The sequence below is a fragment of the Colletotrichum costaricense genome, assembly GCF_030867565.1.
Source record: "Colletotrichum costaricense strain IMI 309622 chromosome Unknown Scaffold_16.1, whole genome shotgun sequence".
Classification (NCBI taxonomy): Eukaryota; Fungi; Ascomycota; class Sordariomycetes; order Glomerellales; family Glomerellaceae; genus Colletotrichum; species Colletotrichum costaricense.
In genome coordinates, this window is record NW_026848245.1 from 247,016 (window position 1) to 268,342 (window position 21,327).

The window sequence follows — 21,327 nt, forward strand, 5'->3', positions numbered from 1 at the left end:
AAGAAAAGCTAGGTCTGAAACTTGAAACCCAGCAAGCTCCGTAACTTGAAGACAGAGAATATCATTCTACCATAAGATCTAGGTACGTGCTTCACTTCTCGACACCCAATTATCGCTTAGCCATTCCTACAACACCATCTTAAAGTGAGGTTCCCGATCATCACCTGTACCAACGAACTGGTCATACTTCCCAGCAGCCTTATCGCGGTTGATCTTGGCGCACCAGAGAACATTTATAAAGGTCCTGGGCTTTCTGTTAGTCTATTGAACCACGAACAGCGTATGGTTTTACTCACGCCACCCATGCGTAGCATAGCAGTCCCAAAATGACAGTGTGGCCCTTATGGTACAATGGGCCATCAGTGCTAGGGTAGATGAAGGCTGCAAATCCAGTCAGTGATATGCTTGTTTGATGCGTATTGCAAACTTACTCGCTACGAAACCGCCACAGTTGGCGATGGCAAGCTGAAGCGCGGACGTTGTCGCGCGCTTGTAATGGCCAGCCGAATTGTTGGAGTTCCAAACCAAGACGCACGGGACGGCACTGTACATGCCAATGGCCATAAGGCATGTCATTGCAAATCTCGTCTGTGGCGCCGTGACGTTGGCGATGGCTGCGTAGCCCGCGATGGAGATGGGCAGGACGAAGAGCATGAGTGTGCCACGTAGGCGGAGGCGATCGGATAGGAAGGCAACGAGGACTATGAGGGAAGTCAGCTTTGAGCTTAGTCTCTATTCTTAATCTTTTGCCATTGCTCACCTGTAACGGGGGTCGCGACCGCGTACGGGATCACGGACCAAAGTTGAACTTGATTTGAGTTGGAAGCGATATGCATATCGTTGATGATTGTCGGGAGCTTTTTGTACTCAATCAGCTGTGTGACAATACGTATGAAACCAAGAAGCTTACGAATAGACCAAAGGAGTATAGACCAGACAGAATGGCAAAGTAGGCAGTTGCGCTGAGCCAGATCTGAAGGTTGAAAACGCCGCGACCAACTTCGGACCATCGAAACTTCTCCTCCCTTTCGCGTGAAGAGCTGTGAATATGTCAGTTGTCGAGGTTCTTTACAGTTTGGCTTTGGGATCTTACTCAAATCGGTCTCCAGCATGACCTTGGAGCCGGAGCAGCGCCCACTCTCGCTCTTCATCCGTTAGGATCTTCGCCGTCGCCAGGTTGTTTGGCAGGCCAATAGCGGCAATGATTCCACAGACGACCGTCTAAGGAAGTATGTTAACACTCACTAGTTCCATGGCCGGGGTTCAAGATCTTACAATGATGCCCTCAATGATGAAGATCCATCTCCAACCTTCAAGGCCAGCCGCAGGACCAATCGCGGACAAGCCTCTGGCGAGAAGACCTCCAAATGCACCAGAGAGAGATGCAGCCGTGTAGAAGATACCAATGCGCAGTGCAAGTTCTCCACGGGTGTACAAGCCAGAAAGATACAGCACCATTCCGGGAAGCAGCCCACCCTCAGTCAGACCCAGGATTGCTCGGACCGCGACGAAGCTGCCGTAGCTACGGACGAAGCCGAGACACATGGCTTTGCAAAGTTAGTGATGGATGATAATGAGACCGATTACTGCTGATCCGTGTACGTACTAACAATACCCCAAGCACAGGTAAGAAAGGGGAGCCATATCCGCGGCGAGACCTTCTTCAAGACGAGGTTGCTTGGCAGTTCGCTGGGCGTGCATTAGCGACCGGACGACTGTGGGGAACCACATGGGACGAGAGCACGTTGACAGCGCCAAGATCAGCTGAGAACGGATGGAGAGATGTTACCTCGCGATGTATGTCGCATAGAAGACGGCCAAGCCTTGGTTGTATTGGTTGTTACTGATGCCAAGGTCCTCGGCTAGGCCAATAATCTTTGCGTTGCCGACGTTGGTTCGATCAAGAAAGGAACAGAGGAACAGGAGAGCCAAAAGCGGTAGGACCCTGTCAATCGTTGCGTGTAAGTTGAAATGAGTCTTCAAAAGGGTTGCTTGTAGTTGAAAACTTGGGGGAAAAGCTCACCTAGTGTCAACTTTGAAGAGCAAAGTCTTTGTGAGATGCCGTTGGCGTTCTGCTTCAACCTCCAGGTGGCTCTCGTCATGCTCAACCTTGGGATCCATGTCGAAGTCTTTCGATGTCATGTTGAATTCGAGTAAGATTTGGCAGTGTAACCTTGGAAAACTCTATGAAGAGACTGGAAAGACGAGAACAACAGAGAAGACAAGACAACAAGACCCGACTTCCTATCTGCCAAGCAAGGGCAAAGCTTGGGGGTCCCTCCCCCGTTTTGAAGCCCGTCTTCCCCAGACCCCAAATCTGCGGGGGAGGACGAACCCACGGCGGGTAGCATCTTAGACCATCCCCGGATCGTCTCTTTGACCTTGCCGTCATCCCGTCCAGGCCAATGACAAGCCTTTGTTTACTGTACGCTATAGAGCTGACTCGGAGCCTACTTTTGATCTCCGAGAGCTCCTGCAGAAGAAACTCCGAGTTCCCACAACTCCCGGTGCCCCGCCACGAAGACGTCAGAGACTCCCCTGTCTTTGCCTGCATCTTCCCCCTCATGCCGAAGCCACTACTGAACCGCGGGAGCGGAGGGACTCCGTCGTGGTCGGCGCGCAAAAGAACAGCCGAGGCGTCCTGCGCAGCAATCCGTTCAAAAAGATGAAGTCGCGCCCACCTAACCCGAACCTAGAAATGTCCCCCGACAATCGGCCTTCCTTTTTCTTTTACTTGTGCTTAATCTTTGGTCTCTCGTCACAATTGATTGAAACTTTCCCTTTTGTGTTTTGTGGATAAGCCTGCTTCTTCCTCCAGAAAAGGACCGAACAAATGTCTTCCATTACTCGCCAGTTGCGCCCGCGGGTGCTGGTCCGCGCATCCTTCAGAGCTGTGCCCGCAGTGTGTGCGCAAGCTCAGCGTTTCCCCCGCGCAAAGGTCCTTGGTGTTGCGACATGCCGTGGCATAACGACGACACCGATCCGCCGATCACAGAAGGCGCCTGCTACGAAGAGAGGTGGTTCGAAGCTGTATGCGTCTGCCGATGAGGCTGTCGCAGACATCAAGAGCGGATCTACTATTCTGAGTTCGGGTTTCGGGCTCTGTGGTGTTGCAGGTTAGTCTTGTTTGGCGATGATCTATCTGCACTGCCAAAGAATCGGGAAACGGCTGACATGTTCGACGACAGACACAATCATCGCCGCACTAAACCGCAGGGGTCCCGAGAACCTGCACTCGCTTACAGCTGTCTCAAACAATGCCGGCCAAGAAGGCAAGGGCGGTTTGGCTGTCCTCACTAAGGCTGGTCAGGTAAACCGCCTGATCCTGTCATTCCTTGGAAACAACAAGGCATTGGAGAAGAAGTATCTCACTGGAGAGATCGGCATCGAGCTGTGCCCTCAGGGAACGCTCGCCGAGAGGATCCGTGCCGGTGGCGCTGGAATTCCCGCCTTCTTTACGCCCACTGGAGCTCGTAGGTTGTACCATGACAGGATCTGAGTGATGTAGCTGACATGAGTAGACTCTTTGGTTCAAAGTGGTGACATTCCTGTCAAACTCGATGCTTCTGGCGGGGTGAAAGAGCGCGGGCGCACAAGGGAGACAAGAGAATTCAACGGCAAGACGTATCTCATGGAGACTGCACTTACGGGAGATGTGGCCATCTTGAGAGCATGGAAAGTGGACACAGCAGGAAACTGCGTGTTCAGGTACGAAAACTACTTGCGAATTGACTGAGCGAAGGAACTTGCTAACTGTGTCTCCGTGCAGATACACCACCAAAGCATTCGGACCCATCATGGCCAAGGCCGCAACAGTCACTATCGTGGAAGCGGAGAATATTGTCGAGGCGGGCGCAATCGACCCCAACGACGTCGACTTGCCCGGAATCTTCGTCGACCGAATCGTGCCCTCGACCGCCGAGAAGAACATTGAGATTCTCAAGACAAGGGCGGAGGATGGTGAGGGCGAAGATCTGAATGCACCCAAGAATGATGCGCAGGCAAGGCGCAATCGCATTGCCAGACGTGCTGCGAAGGAGTTGCAGGAGGGTTTCTACGTCAACCTCGGCGTTGGTGAGTTGAGACTATGCCCCGTAAGGTTCGAAGAGATGTGCTTACTGTGATAGGTATTCCGACTCTGGCTCCCTCATTCCTTCCGGCTGAACGCAATGTTTGGATTCAATCTGAGAACGGAATTTTGGGCATGGGTCCTTACCCTACAAAGGATCAGGTCGACGCGTAAGTATACCCCTCAGAGGAAGTGAGATGCGTAAACTGACATGTCCAACTCTAGCGACATCGTCAATGCTGGCAAGGAGACTGTGACCCTCGTTCCCGGCGCTTCAACATTCGACAGCGCCGAGTCTTTTGGCATGATCCGTGGCGGCCACGTGGATGTCTCTATCCTCGGTGCGCTGCAGGTTAGCGCCACGGGCGACTTGGCCAACTACATGATTCCCGGCAAGGTGTTCAAAGGCATGGGAGGTGCTATGGACTTGGTATCTAATCCCGACAACACCAAGATCGTTGTCGCAACCGAGCATGTTGCCAAGGACGGCTCTTCCAAGATTGTGCAGGACTGCAGTCTGCCGTTGACTGGTGCTCGTGTTGTCAGCACAATCATTACTGATCTGGTGAGTTGAGTGTGGCGTCAGGTGATTGATTAAAGACTCGTTGCTAACCGGAAGATAGTGTGTCTTTGAAGTCGATCGCAAGAATGGTGGTCTGACACTGACTGAGGTTGCGCCCGGTGTTGACGTTGAAGAAGTGAAGTCAAAGACCGACGCATCATTTGAAGTCGCAAACGACTTGAAGACGATGGAGTGAGTTAATGTTGTAATAATAAAGCCTATTTTTCAAGATACCAATGGAGAAATCAATTCAATAAATGACCCATCCCTCGTGTGCATTCAATTCAAGTGTTTTTCGTGGCTAATAATACATTATCGTCTATGTGTGCAAGTCATGAAAATCCAACCATTCATCGGCAGTCGTTCTCCCCGTACGCTTGACAGAGATTGAATCGGGGGGTATAATCCAGATTTAGGCACCAGAAGTGTTCACAGAAGCGTGAGCAACAACGTCCTAGTCGCTGCTGGAGCTTGAGCTGCTGCTACCGCTGCGCTTGCGGTGCCCGTCCTTCTTGCCATGCTTTTTCTTGTGCTTCTTCTCTTCCTTGGCGTGCCTGTAGTTTGATTCATATTAGTCCTGCGTCTTGGGCAATTCGAAGCGATCATTTCACACTCACTTTCCATACTGCTCCAACTTATTTGCACCAATAGCGCCAAGAATCGCACCACCGACAGTTCCAATGATACCGCCGCCAGCCTTGTGCGCCGCCCATCCGGCCGCTCCGCCACCGACTAATGTTGCGCCGAGGCCCTTGTCCTGATCGGGACCGCCGGGACCAGCGCCGTACTGAGGCTGGCCGCCATATTGGGACTGTCCACCATACTGGGGTGCGCCGTGTTGCAGTTGCTGGTTGTGGGAAAAGCTGTCTCGGTTGTCGTGGCCGTAACTTTGCTGGTGCTGGTTGCCCTGGGCGTAGGTGGGTTGTTGGGGTCCGCCGTATCCGTGCTGCTGCTGGGGAGGGGCGTTGTAGCCACCGCCCTGTTGGTACGGAGAATGTGACTGCTGGGGGTAGCCGCCGCCGCCGTGGTGTTGCTGGCCCTTCGGAAGTGTTAGTGTTACTGGTCTCGATGTTGCTTCTTGTCAACTTGAGTCCTATCTTGTTGAAGTTCTTACCTGTGCATAGGTGGGCTGTTGAGGTGCGTAGCCGCCCTGGTTGTATCCTTGCTGTCCACCGTATCCCTGGTTCTGGTTGTGGCCGCCGCCTCCGTAGTAATCGTTTGCAGACATGTTAAGGATTGGGGTTGCTGAGTTGAGAAGGAAATGGAGGTTTCGAGATGTACAATAGTCGAAGTATCGAATGAAGTTTGGTATGCTTGTTAAACGACCCGACAGAATCGAGAAAGAGGGGAGAGCTGAAGCTTTATGAAAAGGCGTCAGACTTGCTTACTGCTGAGAGAGAGCCTCGAAGGAACGCTAATCGCCATCTAGTCAGACGGAGCTTGCGGAAATTGGCAGGGGCGGGCATAACTAACGTGCCGCAAGCAGCCTAACGCGGGACGGGGATTGGATCTCTCCCGTCTTGTCCCCAGTCAAGCCAAGTTCTTCAGCGTCTTGCCCGCGCCCTCGGCTCAGCTTCTATCCTGTCGTCATGTTTCGTGGCGCAGTCATTGCGCGGGGTGCTGTGTGTGCTTGTCAGCCCTGCTGCAACTTGCAAGCCACAGACGGTGAGCTGATGGACAAGCCACCAATGACGCGACCCTCTAACGACTGTTGGGTCGTTCGCATTCGGTTCCTCGGTTGCGGGAAGGTTGATGGCGAATCAATGACTAAAAGCTTGACTCCAGTGGGTTGCCAACTTGTCATACGCGGAAACTGCAGGTTCCTTGTCTGTACACACGAAAGGCCCTCACGATGTCTCCATTTCCTGTCACTATCTATCTTGTCATAATCGAAGTCAGTAATCAACAATGAGTGGCCTAAATTATTGATATGGTAGATCATGTTTGGTGGAGTACCTAGCCTCTGTGATCGGCTGAGTCTGTTTCAAGAATTGGATCGGACGAACTCTCATTATGGCGCTCTAAGATCACTGCCACCCACCTTCTGTGCTGCTGCACGCCATTAGCTCTTGCATACCACCTGGAAGCACGGCCATGGTCCATCATCCAGGTCCTCGTGATGACCCCAGAATACAATACAGGGGATTACCATCGAGGGGAGTGGAGTTGGGCCGCAGCTGACATCGGCGTCTCCGGCCGCGGCGCGGGTGGGGCCGATTGGCCGAATTTCCCGGGGGGAATGCCCAAATCGCCACGGCGGATTGGCTTCCCGGCCCCGAGAGTTGGATGTCTTCGAGTCCGACGCAATCGTTGCTTAATACACGTACCTAGGTACTAGTACCCATCCTTTGTTGAGCTGTCGACTGGTAGTCGGTACGCCAACACTGAGTTTATTGGGCTAAATCAGCCTAGAAGCCCCTATATTTGACTCAATCCCGACCGTAGCCGTTCACGCCCATTGCTTCTGACGAAATACACGAAACCAGGGTGAATCCAATCAACTAACTTCACAGTGATACTTCGTTGGTAAGATGGCCAGGCTCATCCATGGGCCTTCGACCGTTGATTCGGGTGGAAGGATTACAACAGGCACTCCCTGATTGGCGTCCAGAATTTGGAAGAGTGTCTCACAAGCTTCACTACCCCAGAGCTATTGTTGCGGGGTATTCGACGCCGTCGCAGTGTAGCGCGGTCGGATGATATGTAGCGCCTGGGTTAGCATGAGCCAAAACACTTTACTCAAATATCACAGGGGCGATCTTGTCACACTGATCGCGTGGAGGAACGGCAATGTTACTGTGTATGGATGGGCAGGAAGCATTAATACCTGGAATGATCCCATAATCTGGATGAAGCGTGTCTATTTTACAGATTTCTCCATCTTGAGGAGACATTGAGTCTTCAAATAGCAAACAACATCAGATCGCGACGCCATGACTGACATCATCAGCAACGTCCTTCCAAGCGAGGACCTCTCCACACGTGCCTACGTGCGGTGGGACGCGAAAGGAGTTGAAGACGTGCCCCCAAATGAAGCAGAAGACATTCAAGCCGTTGCTGATATGATCAATGAGGGGCAGCGCAGAATTTGGAACTCGACACGTCATGGCTATAGTGGTACCCATGCCAGAACACAGGGCATCGTCAAAGGCACATTTATAGTCCCGGATGACTTGCCCCCCCACTTGAAACAGACGGAACTGTTCCAACACGGCGGCGAGTACCCTGTAGCCTGTCGGTACAGTTCGGAGCCCGGCGACCCGGGTCTTGATGTGGGTGTTCTTTTTCCCATCATCGTCTCTTGTGCTGTGCTTACGCGTTACAGGACCGCATCCCCCAACCCCGGGGCTTTGCCATGAAGCTGTTCAACGTCAAAGGAGAAATGTTCGAGGCCGGCAAGGATACTCCAACTCAGGATATTGAATTCAACAGCACCCCGGCCATTGACCTCGCCGACGCAAAGACGACAAAGGAAATTATCGGCCTTCGGCTCAAGCATGCTGGCAACAAAGAAGAATTGAATAAAGAGCTCAACGCTCGCCAAGATGCGCAACTGCAACTAGCTCGCGACCAGGTTCGCAACACCCACCTCGAGTCCACGCGGCAGTATTCTCAGACGGCGTATCGGTTTGGAGACTACGTCATCAAGTACTCCCTTGTGCCATCTACCGAGACGCAGAGGAAGCTCTACGATGAGACTGTGAAGCCAGAGCATGACGAGTCTATCCTGCAAAAGTGGCTACAGAATTTTCACGCGCACCATGATGCGGAATACCTCTTCCAAGTGCAGCTACTAGAGAATCTCGGTGATCAGCCTGTTGAGTATTCAGGCGCCGTGTGGGATGAATCAAAATACCCCTGGCAGACTGCTGGCAAGCTTTTGATCCCACGACAGGACAGTTTCGATTACGAGAGGAAGAGATTTTGGGAAGACTATGCACGTGTTGATCCATGGCATGGGTTGAAGAGCCTCCAGCCATTGGGTAGCTCGAACAGGCTTCGGCGGGCAGGTAAGTTCTCCATCTTGTCCTGGCGATGGAAATGTCTCGATACTTCGGGTTCTAACATCTTCAGTTTACGCTGCGAGCAGCAGTATGCGACGCAAGTTGAACGGGGTAAAAGAGATTCAAGTTCAAAGTATCGACGAGATACCTAATTGAGTATCTTTCTAGGGACTAATCTTAGGAGGTTCTAGATCAACGGAGGGTCAGAAAATTGACGCCATCGGTGGTCGATATATGCCTGTGATGCCTCAAATTGTGCATAAAAGACCATCTAGTATTTATCTGCTATTACTCGAGATGACACTTGTGATTTTCATTCAAACGAGTGTATTATACTAAGACTTGATGAGCATTTGGACGTCTTTAAGTCGGCCGACGCATTGAGGTGACAACTTGACCCCCAAATTGAAAGCCCCGCGATCTCTCAGGAACCGAAATGCCGACAACAGAGTCTCCAGTTTGCCTCTCCAGGGAAAAAAAAGAAGTCTAAAAGAGATATCAGAGAATTCCTTTCCCAACTTCCCGAGCGAGTGTCCGAACGTTTGTTTCGCGAAATACTGAGATCCACCTAACACACATGCCAAGCCCCTGCCCTCAATCGTCGAAGTTCTGCACAATCAAGTGCCATTGAGGAACACATTTCTCTCGAGATATTGTCTGTATCACAGGTGCTTCCACTATAACCATCAAGAGTGTTCAGAGATCTTGCTCATCACTCCAGTGAGGAAGACCATTGACAATTGCGTGCTCTTGGAGCATTCCACTCATCTTATCCAAAACGTCACCAGGTGAGGGTTTTCCCAGACAGCCGTGTCGGATCAGGAAATCGATCATAACGAGTGCGGAGTTTGGCTTGAATTCTCCATTGATAAGATCTTTGACAATCTCGTCGACAGACTTCTTCTCGACTAACTTGACTTCTTTCGGATTGGGCTTGAAAATCGGGTCTTCTTCTACTTCCAGATCGAATGGAATTTTGACGCCGAGTTCAGGGGCACCAAGAAAGTTTTCGCCCCACCGTTCATCCCGCAGGACAGCATACTGAATCGGGGAGGCTTTCTTGACATCCTTGAGCCACCGGCGCAGTAGACTACTGGTGAGTTCTTCTTTCACTTCCCGTTTCAGACATTCTTCCGCAGTCTTGTCGCCAGCTTCGCCGAAACCCCCACCTGCGTACTGATAGCCTCCAGCAGCGCACTGATCGTACATGCCACGAAATGTTGACTTCTTGTCGGAACGTTTTGCAACGAATATTGAGTAGGCTTTCGGATCTTCCTTTTTACCATTGTAGACATTTAGATGAACGCCAGTAGTAACAATACCGAAGACGGGGCTCAAGCCGCAGAAGAAACCAGTTGACAGCCAGGTAGTACCGTACAGGTGCAGCCTCAGCGGCCACATCTCATTCTCGTCATCCCAGACGGCTCCGAAATTCTTGTCCCTATGTCGATTCTCACTTCGGCAAAGGATATCTCGTATGTCTCTGATTCCCTTAACGAATGCGTCCGAATCCTTCAAATGGTCCGCGTGTACCCGAATACGTTGACATGGTCTCTGTTCAGCGCTCATCCTGTCGAACAAAAGGTGCTTGGCCAACTTCGCTTTCAAGCCTAGTAGAAGTTCGGCGTGGCGAGCGGTGACAACTCCCAGTTTCTTCCAGTCCTTTCCAACATAGTAACCAAATTCCCAGTCATCGCCTCTGCTTTGGAAGTTGTTGTACTTTTTGACGAGTTCAAATAGATTCATCAGGTCTTTAGGGTTGGGAGGCTGCGGATCTGGCATGGTAAATGCTGTAAAGTTTGCGGATGGATTGAAACTGTCTTTCCTAATCTTCTTTCCTAGATAATTCTGGGAGAACAAGGCTATAGTTGCGTATAGAATTTGATCTTTTGGTTTGCTCAGTGAACGTATCGACGGTTTGCTACAGTAACTTCCAAGCTACTCTGCAGCATACGATCGTCACCATGGCTGTTTTAAACATTTTCGTCCCATAGGAGAGATGAAAGGCCTTGAGTAAGTAGTCTATTCAATAACGATTTCTTCGACAAAGCCGCAACCTAATTCGCTTACCGGTGTGCAGATTGGGGGCAAAGCCGACGCCTAGCAGCTCACTAGGTTGCATTGGAATATCTTCCAACAAACACATTGTTTTTCATAGTGAAGCGTGAACAGGGCCACTTATCTTGGAGGAATACTGTATGTGGTAGCTTAACATAATCACGAAATTACATGAAGGAGCTAGTCTCCCTTTGAGGACAGGCAATTTGCTTTCTCTGCATGAAATGAGGAATACATGATTCATTCGATACCCTCAATACATCAATGCATTCGAGTGTTCAAAGATACATGTACAGCTGTTGTTGATTCCCATGTGGGTATTGATTGACTATTGCTAAGCTTGAAGTCCCGACATGGACCTTTACCTGCTCCGGCGCTAATGCATCTGGGTAAATTTCTTTCCAGCTTCTGCTTCGGCGCCGATGACCACTTCACCATTCAATGCTTTGACGGAGTACTTTTCGGCTAGGGTGAGTATTGAGAGCTCACCATATCATAATATACATGGAGACATATATCAGGGTGTCTCCTTGGCTGCATTTACCATAATCCTTGGTAAACAACACAGTGGAAGTTGACGCTGATTTTGAATTGTCAAAATACCTTGTAACCATGAGCGCGCGTAATGTGAGCTTAGAGTGTGTTCACTATGAAAGAAGCTCATTGTTCAGATTCTTTCAAAGTCGACATTTGGTGTGACACCAAGTTGAGTGTAGACGATGACTTAGTACTGTGTAACACGGCAGTTTTGGCTGATGATGGCCTCATACCCAAATGGGATAGCCGGGGGATGTTCTCGGTGAACATGCCAGGTTTCGGTGACCGTCGGTATATCTCGGTGTGAATGCCGACTCAACTGCCGGTTGAACGTTTAGCCCCGGGACCGAGCTTAGAGCTCTGCGTATGGTTGCCGAACCCAATTGCCATGCCATGCGGGTCCCCCCACCTCGGCTTTGGGGATCAAGCTGGGGAAGTTGAGCGAAAGAAGGGGAAGAGCTATTCTCCCTGACTAGCAGTACATTGCTCAAGCTCCCCCGGTTACCAAGCGACATCGCTCACATTTACCCGACTCTTTTTCGAGACAGCCTTGGCCGAGGGCTACTTTCTAAACTTTGTTTCCTCTTTTCTGTACAACAAGTCTGGCTTTCTGTCAACATTCACATTCAATTGACGGCCGTAGCTCCGAGAAACACCACAAACATGTCTATCCCCAAAGGAATCTCGTCCGTCCTGAAGAAGGCGCCTTCCGACGTCGTCATTCTGTCGTCGCTGCGTACACCCGTGTGCCGGTCGAACCGCGGACAGCTCAAGGACGCATACCCCGAAGAACTGCTCTCGACCGTCCTCAAGGCCACCCTCGAGGCCAACCCGAACCTCGACCCTAAGAAGATTGAAGATGTCGCCGTCGGCGTCGTCCTCTCGGAACTTGGTGGCTCCAAGGCTGCCCGCATGGCCATGAACCACGTCGGCTACCCTAACGACACCTCCTTGTACACTGTCAACCGCGCCTGCTCGTCATCGCTGCAATCAATTGCCCTCATCGCATCGCAAATCAGGACCGAGACGATATCGGTAGGAATTGGTGCCGGAATGGAGAGCATGACCCGCAACTACGGCAGCCGTGCGATCCCAGTAGACGTGTGGCCCGCCCTCAAGGAGTCACCGGTCAAGGACGCGAGAGATTGCATCATGGCCATGGGCATCACATCCGAGAACGTCGCTGAGCGCTACGGCGTCTCCCGGGCAGATCAGGATGCGTTCGCGCTGCGCAGTCACCACAACGCCTCAAGGGCGAGAGAAGATGGCTCCTTTGCCAAGGAGATTGTTCCCGTCACAACAAGATTCCAGGAGACGGACAAGCAGGGCAACAAGGTCGGAGAGGAGCAGACAATCACAGTCACCAAGGACGATGGCATTCGCGCCAACATGGCGATTGAGGCCTTACAAAAACTGAAGCCAGCATTCAAGGCTGACGGCGCCAGCACGGCAGGCAATTCGTCGCAAGTGTCTGATGGCGCTGCCGCGACGCTGTTAATGCGCCGAAGCACCGCCACAGAACTGGGCCTCACCGACAGCATCATCGGCAAGTTCGTCGGAGCCACCACCGTCGGATGCGCTCCCGATGAGATGGGTATCGGCCCCGCTCTGGCGATCCCCAAGCTTCTGGGCCAGTTCGGCCTGGAGAACAAGGACGTGAACCGCTGGGAGATCAATGAGGCCTTCGCCAGTCAGGCGATCTACTGCCTGAGAGCGCTTGAGCTGGAGCAGGCTTACGAGGATGGCAAGGTCAACCCCGACGGTGGTGCTATTGCCCTGGGCCACCCTCTGGGTGCCACAGGTGCCCGCATGACGAGCACCCTGCTCCACGGTCTCGGAAGATCTGGAGGCGAGGTCGGTGTTGTGAGCATGTGCGTCGGCACCGGAATGGGTATGGCTGGTCTGTTTGTAAGAGAGTAGAGTGTTAGTATAAAATCGAAGCTATCAGCATACATCTGTGTCGCACTTCAACTGTTCGGAAATTCCGAACCCATAGCTTCCGACTGCTTGCTCCGGTATTTGCAGTGCGAAGTCCTAACGGTCATCCCATGTGGACTTCTGTCACCAGTACCAATTGCAACCACCCTTGCTGTAATCTGCTCCATTTGTGCTCTTATCTTCCATTAAGCACAGTCACTTTCCGTTAATTGCAGCGGGATTACCAACAAAGGCCCCCGGTCTTCAGTATCATTTCTTGCCAGGTGAGCATTGACATATACTAGGTAGGTAGGTAAGTAGATGGGTCTCTTAGGTGTGAAAGTCTAGACAGTCCTGTTGCCGCCCACCTTGCAATAATTGCCCACAAAATTTTGCAAGTCGCTCAATGGACAGAACTCCATTGAATGGGCAGACGCAATGATTCAGCGCAGAGAACGTGCACTACATATGTGGTCTAAAAATCAATCACCCCTCCATCGATGTTGCTCTACCCTCGCCAAGTTGGTGTAGAATAAGCGCCGGTTTCCAAGAGAGGCACAAGGTAAAGGACAACCATAACCAATCACCGACAGACAAGACATGTTGGCAACCAACTTATCCAGGCCACATGTCGGGCCACATACGACATTCGAGCAGAACCGTCATTGGCGCATTTCCCATCGTTGGGCATGGGACTGCAGGGGCGCGGATACTCCCATCTTGATAATCAGGCTATGAGTAATTTTGCGCAAGCGCCGTGATGGACCCTTTGCCTCCCTTTTCTCTACAACCTCACGCATGATTCTCCCAGAGATATCGCACTCTCGCTCTGGATATTCCAACTGCAATAAGAAATGGAAGTCGTCGGGGCGGTGGCAAGCTTTATAGCCATAGGCCAGGCTTTAAGCACCGCTCGCCATGTCGCTCACATTGCCCGAGCGATCCCGGGGATAGAGAACGAGCTGAGGTGGCTCCAAAATGAGGTCTGTTGCAACAATATCAGATCAACATAATCACATTCAAGACCTCAAAAGGCAGAAGGTTCATGCGCTGACCTTGAACATGATGCTGTAGGTCGAAGCTTTAGGATTAATCGAAGCAGAACTCGCTAGGGCGGGAGTCATTGCCAGTGATTCAAAATTCGAAACAATGTACCTAGAAAAGGCCATGCTTCAGCTTACAGAATCCACGAGGAGCCTCGAAGAAATCCGAAAACGCTGCACTCGACCACTGAGTGCCGACGGCAAAGACAAGATCAAAAAAAGAGCATGGTTCTGGCTACAAGCTGAGCTCGCTGACTGTCGAAGTAAAGCGCGAGATGCCAGAGAAAACCTCCAACTTGCGCTCCAATCAATCAATGCTCAATCTATCACGTAAGTCTCAAGCCGCCAACTGAAAACTATAGCCGTTGAGACGCTGAATTGCGAGTTGTAATCTAGGAAGCTCGTTTTGCAGATCGAGAGTCTAAGCATGCAGATCGTTCCGCACGTTCAACGGCTTGAAGGCTTTCCAGGTACTGGAGACGCTCCGGAGAGCCCGAAATACATAGATGAGACGTCAACCCGCCTTGATGAAGACTCGGCAGCACTCCAAGATGACAAAACTCCACAAGCTGTAGCTGAGAGAAAAACTCAAGAAGCCTTATCGAGTCCTCAAGCATCAGCAACCGCTGGATTAATATCAACTCATCAAGCTACGGGTGTTTTTTCGAGTATCTTTAACCAGACACCAGGCCTTCTGCAAGATCGGTGCCCAATTCCATGTTGCTGCCGGTGTCATGCTTCGAAGCCAGTCTCGTATACTCCCACCAGATGGGCTCGAGGCCTAGTGGGCAGTCTCAATCTCAGTTTCAACCGTCAATTGACTTTCCAAAACAGCACGAAATGCACTGAGAGTGGCTGCAAAAACAGAGCAGGAACATCGATGACAGTCGAGTACCAATTCCCGCTGTGGCTATGTTCCAGAGCAGTCCAAATACAGACCTTGGTGGGCGTTCCGACTGGACTGCGAGTGTCATTGAGACCTGCTAGGGTTCTCCCTTTCAGTTCGAGTTTCTGGCGTTTGATTGATTCTGATCATTCTGAGAGCTCGAGAGAAACAGTTCAACAGTGGATGTCACATCATGGACATGTGTTTCCAGGTGACGCAAGCCCTAACGGCGTGACGGCCTTGGAGGTAGGCCTCCCATCGGTCATTTCTACTCGCACGCGTATTCATTGACGAAACAAACAGTGGGTCATAGGTCAAGGAACAACAGACATATTTCTCTATTTGTTCCAGATCTGGGAAGATCAGATATTGAATGGAAATTACGACGAGTAAGTTTGTCAAAGATATCGCTCCTACGAGTAGCTACTTACATATCGTCAACTTTGTTGCAGCTCTTGGTTCTATGAGGCGCACGATAAGATTGTCAACACGCCTTCTCTACCCGAAGAGAAGATGCAAGTACTCACTCGAATCTTATCTGCTGGTAAATGGACCGTGAATGCTAGTCAAACCCCGCTGCATGATGCCCTTTGCAGAGGTGATTTCGACGCTGCCTTTCAAGCTGCCGAAGATTCCAGTTGGGCCCTCAATCAGCGGAACTACGAAGGCAACACGCCGTTACACATCGCTGCAACACAAGGTCATCTCAATAGTGTCAAACATCTCGTGCGTTTAGGTTGTGATATCAACGAAGCCAACTGGACGGGTTGTACTGCTCTAATGCTTGCTTCGAAGGGCGGCCATATACTCACGGTGCAATACTTGATTGATGCTGGTAGCTGGGTCAATGCCACTGACAGAGGGGGCGATACTGCGATGATGATTGCTGCCACGGCGGGGCACGATAATCTAGCCGCAATCATTCGATCTCTAATCCGTGCGGGAGCATCAGTAAACATTACGGACCAGCAAGGGTTTTATGCCATCCATCATCTTACTTCGTCTTACAACAAAGGCCGTGTTATTCGAGAGAGCTTAAGAGTCCTTCTAGAAGCCGGCGCTGACATCGAATCCCGAAATCGTCCTGGGAGGACCCCGCTCTTGGTTTCGATTCAGAGCGGAGACTGCAGAGGTACACAATGCCTGATCGAGGCAGGAGCAAAGACGACATACGTAACACGCGATGGTTGGGGCTTGCTTCATGAAGCAGCTCTATATGGAACCACTAAGACGCTTCGATACCTTTCAACTCTCAACTTACAGGATATAAACACGGGTTTGCGTACCGGCGACGGAGAAACGCCTTGGGATTACTTGGTTTTCTCTATTCATGCGCAGGATTGGCAACGTGCAGGGACCTTAACGCTGACCTCAAAACGACAAGAAGCGTTTGTCTCGTTATTCAAATCAATCAGAGATACAAATTTGACGGTCGATATAGAGCGGCTGGATTGGCTACTACAATATTTGAGAGACAGTGATCAGCGAGGCGCCATAGCTGCATTGAGCCCTCTGATCAAGCAGAAAAAAGATTGGAAGCGATGGGAAATTCTTGGTACATACAAAGCCATCGGTTTACAGATCCGAGAAGAGATGTGGGAGGCAGCAGTTGAGTCTGTTGAAGAGGTTATCGACTGCTTGCGAGAAAGAATGGCCACATCCCCGTGCGACAGCGAATCGTACTACGATCCGAAGACTCATACCATATACCGAGCCAGAGAACTCGTATGATTTTCAAGCCGTCACGGCTGGATCTCAACATGATGGAACGGAAGGCAGAGCCACTTATGAACGGATTATGAGTCAGCACATTCAAATGCAAGTCGCAGAAGCGACTTATGATGTAAACAGGGTACCATACAAGGATAAGTTGAGTTCTTTCAGTAGATGACTCATTCAAGCTTCAAAACTTCAAATAATCCGAATATCTGCTGAGGAGCACAAATTACAACCACGCCGACCGTAAACGTACCAATATCTTTACTAATTGCAAGTTGCGGTGACTTGCCAAAGCAGTCCTTGTTCTGTTGCTAGAACCTTCTGGGGAGAATAGAAGATGCATACAAAATACACTCGACGTAAAGCTCGTCGTAGCCAGACCCATTTGGGCGTGTAGGTTTGATTGCTGATTTAGTTCAGGGTTGCTCAGTGGCTACAAGAGCTCGTCAACGGCAATGCCCGAGATAGCAGGTTGTCAACCACTGCCAAACTAGATTTCCGCCTGTCATCAAACATCATGACGCTCAGAAACAGAGAGGGTTCAGTAATCCCCAACTGCCATGGCATGTATCGTCCTTGACAACCAAGTTCCCACTCAGGTGTCCACCATCCATTGTCCTTGCCTCCGTTCACACACCTCGAGAGCCACTGATCCACCCTACATGTTTCCGAACGAACCATATTCATCCCTTTCACACACCTCTCCATATCCCCGGTCTCAGAGTCCCAACGCAGCTGGCCCTAATGTCACTAACCCCAAGCTAACCCCAGCACTTTCCATTCCCTCGGGCCTTGGCACGCGGGGCTCCATTTCCCCATTCCCACACTTTGGATGCTGTGGGTTGCTGCTGCTCACGCTTCAGTCGCAGTGGCTGACCAACTCCAACCTCTCCAGTGGCGGCGGGTGTTGGTGCTTCGTGGGTTTGACTAACTCTTGTCCTCGCACGCTATCTCCTGCTTATCCTCCAGACGGCTTGTCTCATCGAACCCCCCCCTTGCCCTTATCCATTCCCATCGACCGCCTCTTTCTTTCTTCTCCCTTCGGATCCTAAATCTAACCCCCGAGAACCCCGCGTTTGCTGCCCAGACTCGCGGCTCCAACTTGTTGGAATCTGTCGCAATCTGGTCCCTTCCCCATGGGTCGTTTCCCCAGCTATCCTCTAACACGCACCGGATCTCAAATCTTGCCCCCGCTGATCCAGTTACCCCGGATTCGGGGGTCACTCATAGAAATGACCTTTGCGTGGGGTATCAACGATGCAACAGTCTTGAAAAGTTCATAAATACCACGTTCCTGCTGGTTGTCCAGCAGTTTGGGTTGGTTGGCAGAACAAAGTAAGAAGCCGTGACTCCATCTTCGTTTATGCTTATTTCTTAGACCGCAACTCTCTTCACCGCAGAGTTTAGCCCCGCCGATCCCTCTTTTTTCTGGCAACCCCCCATCCCCGAAAAGCAGACTTTGCTAGGCGCACAATCCGGCCCGAGCACGATATCAATATCAGCAAAATCTACAATGGGTGCGAGCGAGAAGCGTTCACCTTCGGTGGAGCGCGAAGAGCATGCCATCCATACGGTTGACAGCGTGATCATGGACGAGAAGCCTATCCCCCAGGATGAGGAGAACCGCGACTGGACCGGGTCCGCGAAGAAGACCGACCCAGAGGAGATCAAGCTGGTGCGGAAGCTAGATTGGCGGATCATGGTAAGTCTTCAATATCTCTTGATAACACCGAGGCTTGTTCAAGATCTAACGACTCCTTCAAACAGCCGACACTCTGTATTATGTACTTCTTGAGTACGATTCCCCGCTCGAGATCACATCATCAGATTACCTGACTGACCAATCAGACTACGTCGATCGTAATGCCATTGCTCAGGCACGACTGAACAACTTGGAGAAGGATTTGGGCATGTCTGGAACCGAATTCAATACCACAGTTTCAATGTAAGAAAAGAGACTCTGGTAAAGGATAGCAGAGGAGGACTGCGACTAACGGCATCATAGTCTCTTTGTGGGCTACGTTCTCATGCAGATTCCGTCCAACATGTTGATCACCAGGATCCAACCCGGCATGTACATGAGCGCGTGGATGTTGATCTGGGCTGTGGTGTCAGGTATGGAACACGCTAGATCGCAAAGCGTTCGTCAAGTCTAACAGACGTCTAGGTTGCACTGCACTTGTCCAAAATTACGGCGGCCTTGTTGCTTGTAGGTTCTTCCTCGGCATCACTGAAGCTCCCGTAAGTCATGTCACATCCTAACCTGGACAGAGTTTGACTTACACGGGAACAGTTCTACCCAGGCGCAACATACATGCTATCAATCTTCTACACCCGCAAAGGTCAGCCCCCTCATCTCTCTCTCTGATCATCAATTAACACCCCCCACAGAGGTCGCCTCCCGCATCGCCCTCCTCTACTGCGCTCAGATCCTCGCAACAGGCCTCTCCTCCCTCATCGCAGCCGGCATCTTCGCCGGCATGGACGGCCTCAACGGCATCGCAGGCTGGCGCTGGCTCTTCATCGTCGAGGGCGCCGCCACGGGCCTCGTCGCCCTCTTCGGCTTCTGGCTCCTCCCCAACACGCCCCTGACGACGCGCTGGCTCAACGACCGCGAGCGCGAGCTCGCTCACTCCCGTATGGAGAAGGATAAGCTGTCCGACTCGGATGATAAGCAGGCTTCTGCTATGGATGGGTTGAAGCAGGCTGTGAAGGACAAGAGGACGTGGTTGTTCTGTTTGATGCAGAATTTCCATTTGAGTGCTTGCAGTTTCAACTCCTTCTTCCCCGTACGTACTCTTCTCTCATTTTGGGCGGTTGAAGAAACATGGCTAACGGGAACCAGACTGTTGTCAAGACTCTCGGCTTCAACACGACCATTACCCTCGTCATGACGTGCCCGCCGTTCATCTTCGCCGGTGCAGCGGGTATCTTGTTCGGCTGGAGCTCCGGCAGACTTCACGAGAGAACATGGCACATCACGGTCGGCCTCGGCGTCGCGATTCTCGGTTTCGTAGTGGCTGCCTCCACACTCAACACGGCGGCTCGCTACGTCGCCTGCTTCATCTTCCCAATGGGAGCCTATGCCGGTTAGTTCCTGTCCATTCCCTTCAATATCCACATCTTTTCTGACTCTCTGCGTAGTGAACTCCGTCATCATCGGCTGGGCTTCTTCGACGCTGTCACAGACCAAGGAAAAGAAGGCAGTCGTCCTCGCCATGACCAACGTCGGCGGCCAGATTGGCTACATCTACGGTGCCTACCTCTGGCCCAAGAGCGACGAGCCCCGCTACGCCATTGGCTTCGGTGCCTCTGCTGGCTTCGCTTTGCTCTCGATTCTGTGCGCTTGGTGGATTCGTGTCTTGCTTGTCAGGGAGAACCGGAGGATTCGGGCCTCCACCACGGAGAATGTGAACTTGTACGGATACTAGGTGGCCCAAGGAGGGTCTGCTGTTACGAATAGTGGAACTTGGTGGTGTCGTTATAGTCTTGTCATATGGATGTTCCGGTTCATGTTGCTGCAAGGCCTGCAGAGAACCATACTGTCATCTTGAGTAAAACAAGTAAGCTTGAGGTAATATACCATTCAAGAAAGACACCATGGAATTCTTGACTGCAGAATTCATTTAAAGCAAGACCACATACTTTACTCAAGTGAAATCAGCTGCTTGTCGGCGAAGTATTGCGGTTCTACAAGCCTACTGCTTCCAGGCATAGGCTGTTTAAATCGTAATAGCCTTATATAGATACACATCACATTCATCGTGCATGGCATGTTTGGGATCTTAGGTTAGTTCATATCCTTTGCACATTACCGTTCAAGGTGATCATGAATGAGTTGATGTGTAATTATGTGGAGCAACTTGGAATACCTTAAGTGATATTACCCGAAATTCTCATGAGCATTGGAGCATATAACCAACAATGACGACTACAGAATACCTGATTCGATGAAAATACCATATAGTTCGGTAGCATTGATCATGTAGCCATACATGGCTCGTTAGGACCACCATGGCTTAGGATATCCACGACAACATTCGACTACTCAACACAGAACAATCACCTCAACCAAGAAGCAGTGCAACCAGCGACTCTCAGCGTTTGTTTACTGAAGCTTGATCATTCTATCGACTTGACTGACTTTAGAGGCACGAGCTGATGGCTTCTCAACATCAGGCACCCGCTTCGTGTGATAGCACCGGGCACTGAGTCTTCTCTCCGAGCACGGCCTTTGAAATCACAAATCATCAGCCTTTGAATAGCGGTGTGATCCAATTGCCATAGTTTATGCCAATCTCAGACCAACGCCACGAAGCTATGATAGGGATGGGATGGCTGGAAGTTGCACCAGACATGGAAAAGTCAGCAGTATCCTGTATCCCATTCACTCTACAGGTCTCGCGTTCGATGCTGTCCGTCTGGTAGGTCTGAGCTTCATGGCTTCGGACAGAACAGCGTCATCCTTGAAGTCAGACACTGGTTCGATGGAAGGAGCTAAATTCCTTGTATCGTCTAAGAGCGCTTGAGTG

General features: G+C 51.1%; 9 protein-coding genes across 9 annotated transcripts; 5 read left to right on the plus strand and 4 right to left on the minus strand.

Annotated features, from left to right (window-relative positions):
* Positions 1–126: 126 nt before the first annotated feature.
* CCOS01_12860 (major facilitator superfamily transporter) lies at positions 127–2,142 on the minus strand (the record flags this gene model as incomplete). Its single annotated transcript, XM_060461007.1, has 10 exons — positions 127–244; positions 297–381; positions 432–701; positions 761–857; positions 911–1,040; positions 1,094–1,221; positions 1,276–1,547; positions 1,607–1,689; positions 1,790–1,945; positions 2,024–2,142. 10 exons carry the CDS (start codon positions 2,140–2,142, stop codon positions 127–129), a joined length of 1,458 nt encoding a protein of 485 aa, XP_060308209.1.
* A 691-nt stretch (positions 2,143–2,833) lies between these two features.
* CCOS01_12861 (coenzyme A transferase) lies at positions 2,834–4,827 on the plus strand (the record flags this gene model as incomplete). The annotated part of the gene is made up of 7 exons (XM_060461008.1): positions 2,834–3,116; positions 3,189–3,473; positions 3,522–3,708; positions 3,770–4,074; positions 4,128–4,239; positions 4,295–4,634; positions 4,693–4,827. The coding sequence occupies 7 exons, from the start codon at positions 2,834–2,836 to the stop codon at positions 4,825–4,827; spliced, it is 1,647 nt and encodes a 548-aa protein (XP_060308210.1).
* Positions 4,828–5,085: 258 nt separating this feature from the next.
* On the minus strand, positions 5,086–5,859 carry CCOS01_12862 (nitrogen starvation-induced glutamine rich protein; the record flags this gene model as incomplete). The annotated part of the gene is made up of 3 exons (XM_060461009.1): positions 5,086–5,185; positions 5,249–5,670; positions 5,746–5,859. The coding sequence occupies 3 exons, from the start codon at positions 5,857–5,859 to the stop codon at positions 5,086–5,088; spliced, it is 636 nt and encodes a 211-aa protein (XP_060308211.1).
* A 917-nt stretch (positions 5,860–6,776) lies between these two features.
* On the minus strand, positions 6,777–6,929 carry CCOS01_12863 (uncharacterized protein; the record flags this gene model as incomplete). The annotated part of the gene is made up of 1 exon (XM_060461010.1): positions 6,777–6,929. A coding segment is annotated over one exon (153 nt), but the record flags the coding sequence as incomplete, so codon positions are not given.
* Positions 6,930–7,564: 635 nt separating this feature from the next.
* Positions 7,565–8,791, plus strand: CCOS01_12864 (uncharacterized protein; the record flags this gene model as incomplete). The annotated part of the gene is made up of 3 exons (XM_060461011.1): positions 7,565–7,903; positions 7,957–8,641; positions 8,706–8,791. 3 exons carry the CDS (start codon positions 7,565–7,567, stop codon positions 8,789–8,791), a joined length of 1,110 nt encoding a protein of 369 aa, XP_060308213.1.
* Positions 8,792–9,331: 540 nt separating this feature from the next.
* CCOS01_12865 (thiamine pyrophosphokinase) lies at positions 9,332–10,417 on the minus strand (the record flags this gene model as incomplete). The annotated part of the gene is made up of 1 exon (XM_060461012.1): positions 9,332–10,417. One exon carries the CDS (start codon positions 10,415–10,417, stop codon positions 9,332–9,334), a length of 1,086 nt encoding a protein of 361 aa, XP_060308214.1.
* A 1,476-nt stretch (positions 10,418–11,893) lies between these two features.
* On the plus strand, positions 11,894–13,150 carry CCOS01_12866 (acetyl-CoA acetyltransferase; the record flags this gene model as incomplete). Its single annotated transcript, XM_060461013.1, has 1 exon — positions 11,894–13,150. The coding sequence occupies one exon, from the start codon at positions 11,894–11,896 to the stop codon at positions 13,148–13,150; it is 1,257 nt and encodes a 418-aa protein (XP_060308215.1).
* An 851-nt stretch (positions 13,151–14,001) lies between these two features.
* Positions 14,002–16,807, plus strand: CCOS01_12867 (pfs domain-containing protein; the record flags this gene model as incomplete). The annotated part of the gene is made up of 7 exons (XM_060461014.1): positions 14,002–14,130; positions 14,222–14,520; positions 14,587–14,767; positions 14,880–14,943; positions 15,288–15,322; positions 15,428–15,465; positions 15,529–16,807. 7 exons carry the CDS (start codon positions 14,002–14,004, stop codon positions 16,805–16,807), a joined length of 2,025 nt encoding a protein of 674 aa, XP_060308216.1.
* Positions 16,808–18,308: 1,501 nt separating this feature from the next.
* Positions 18,309–20,226, plus strand: CCOS01_12868 (major facilitator superfamily transporter; the record flags this gene model as incomplete). Its single annotated transcript, XM_060461015.1, has 9 exons — positions 18,309–18,497; positions 18,563–18,590; positions 18,644–18,740; positions 18,801–18,910; positions 18,963–19,036; positions 19,089–19,137; positions 19,187–19,584; positions 19,641–19,884; positions 19,940–20,226. The coding sequence occupies 9 exons, from the start codon at positions 18,309–18,311 to the stop codon at positions 20,224–20,226; spliced, it is 1,476 nt and encodes a 491-aa protein (XP_060308217.1).
* Positions 20,227–21,327: the final 1,101 nt, after the last annotated feature.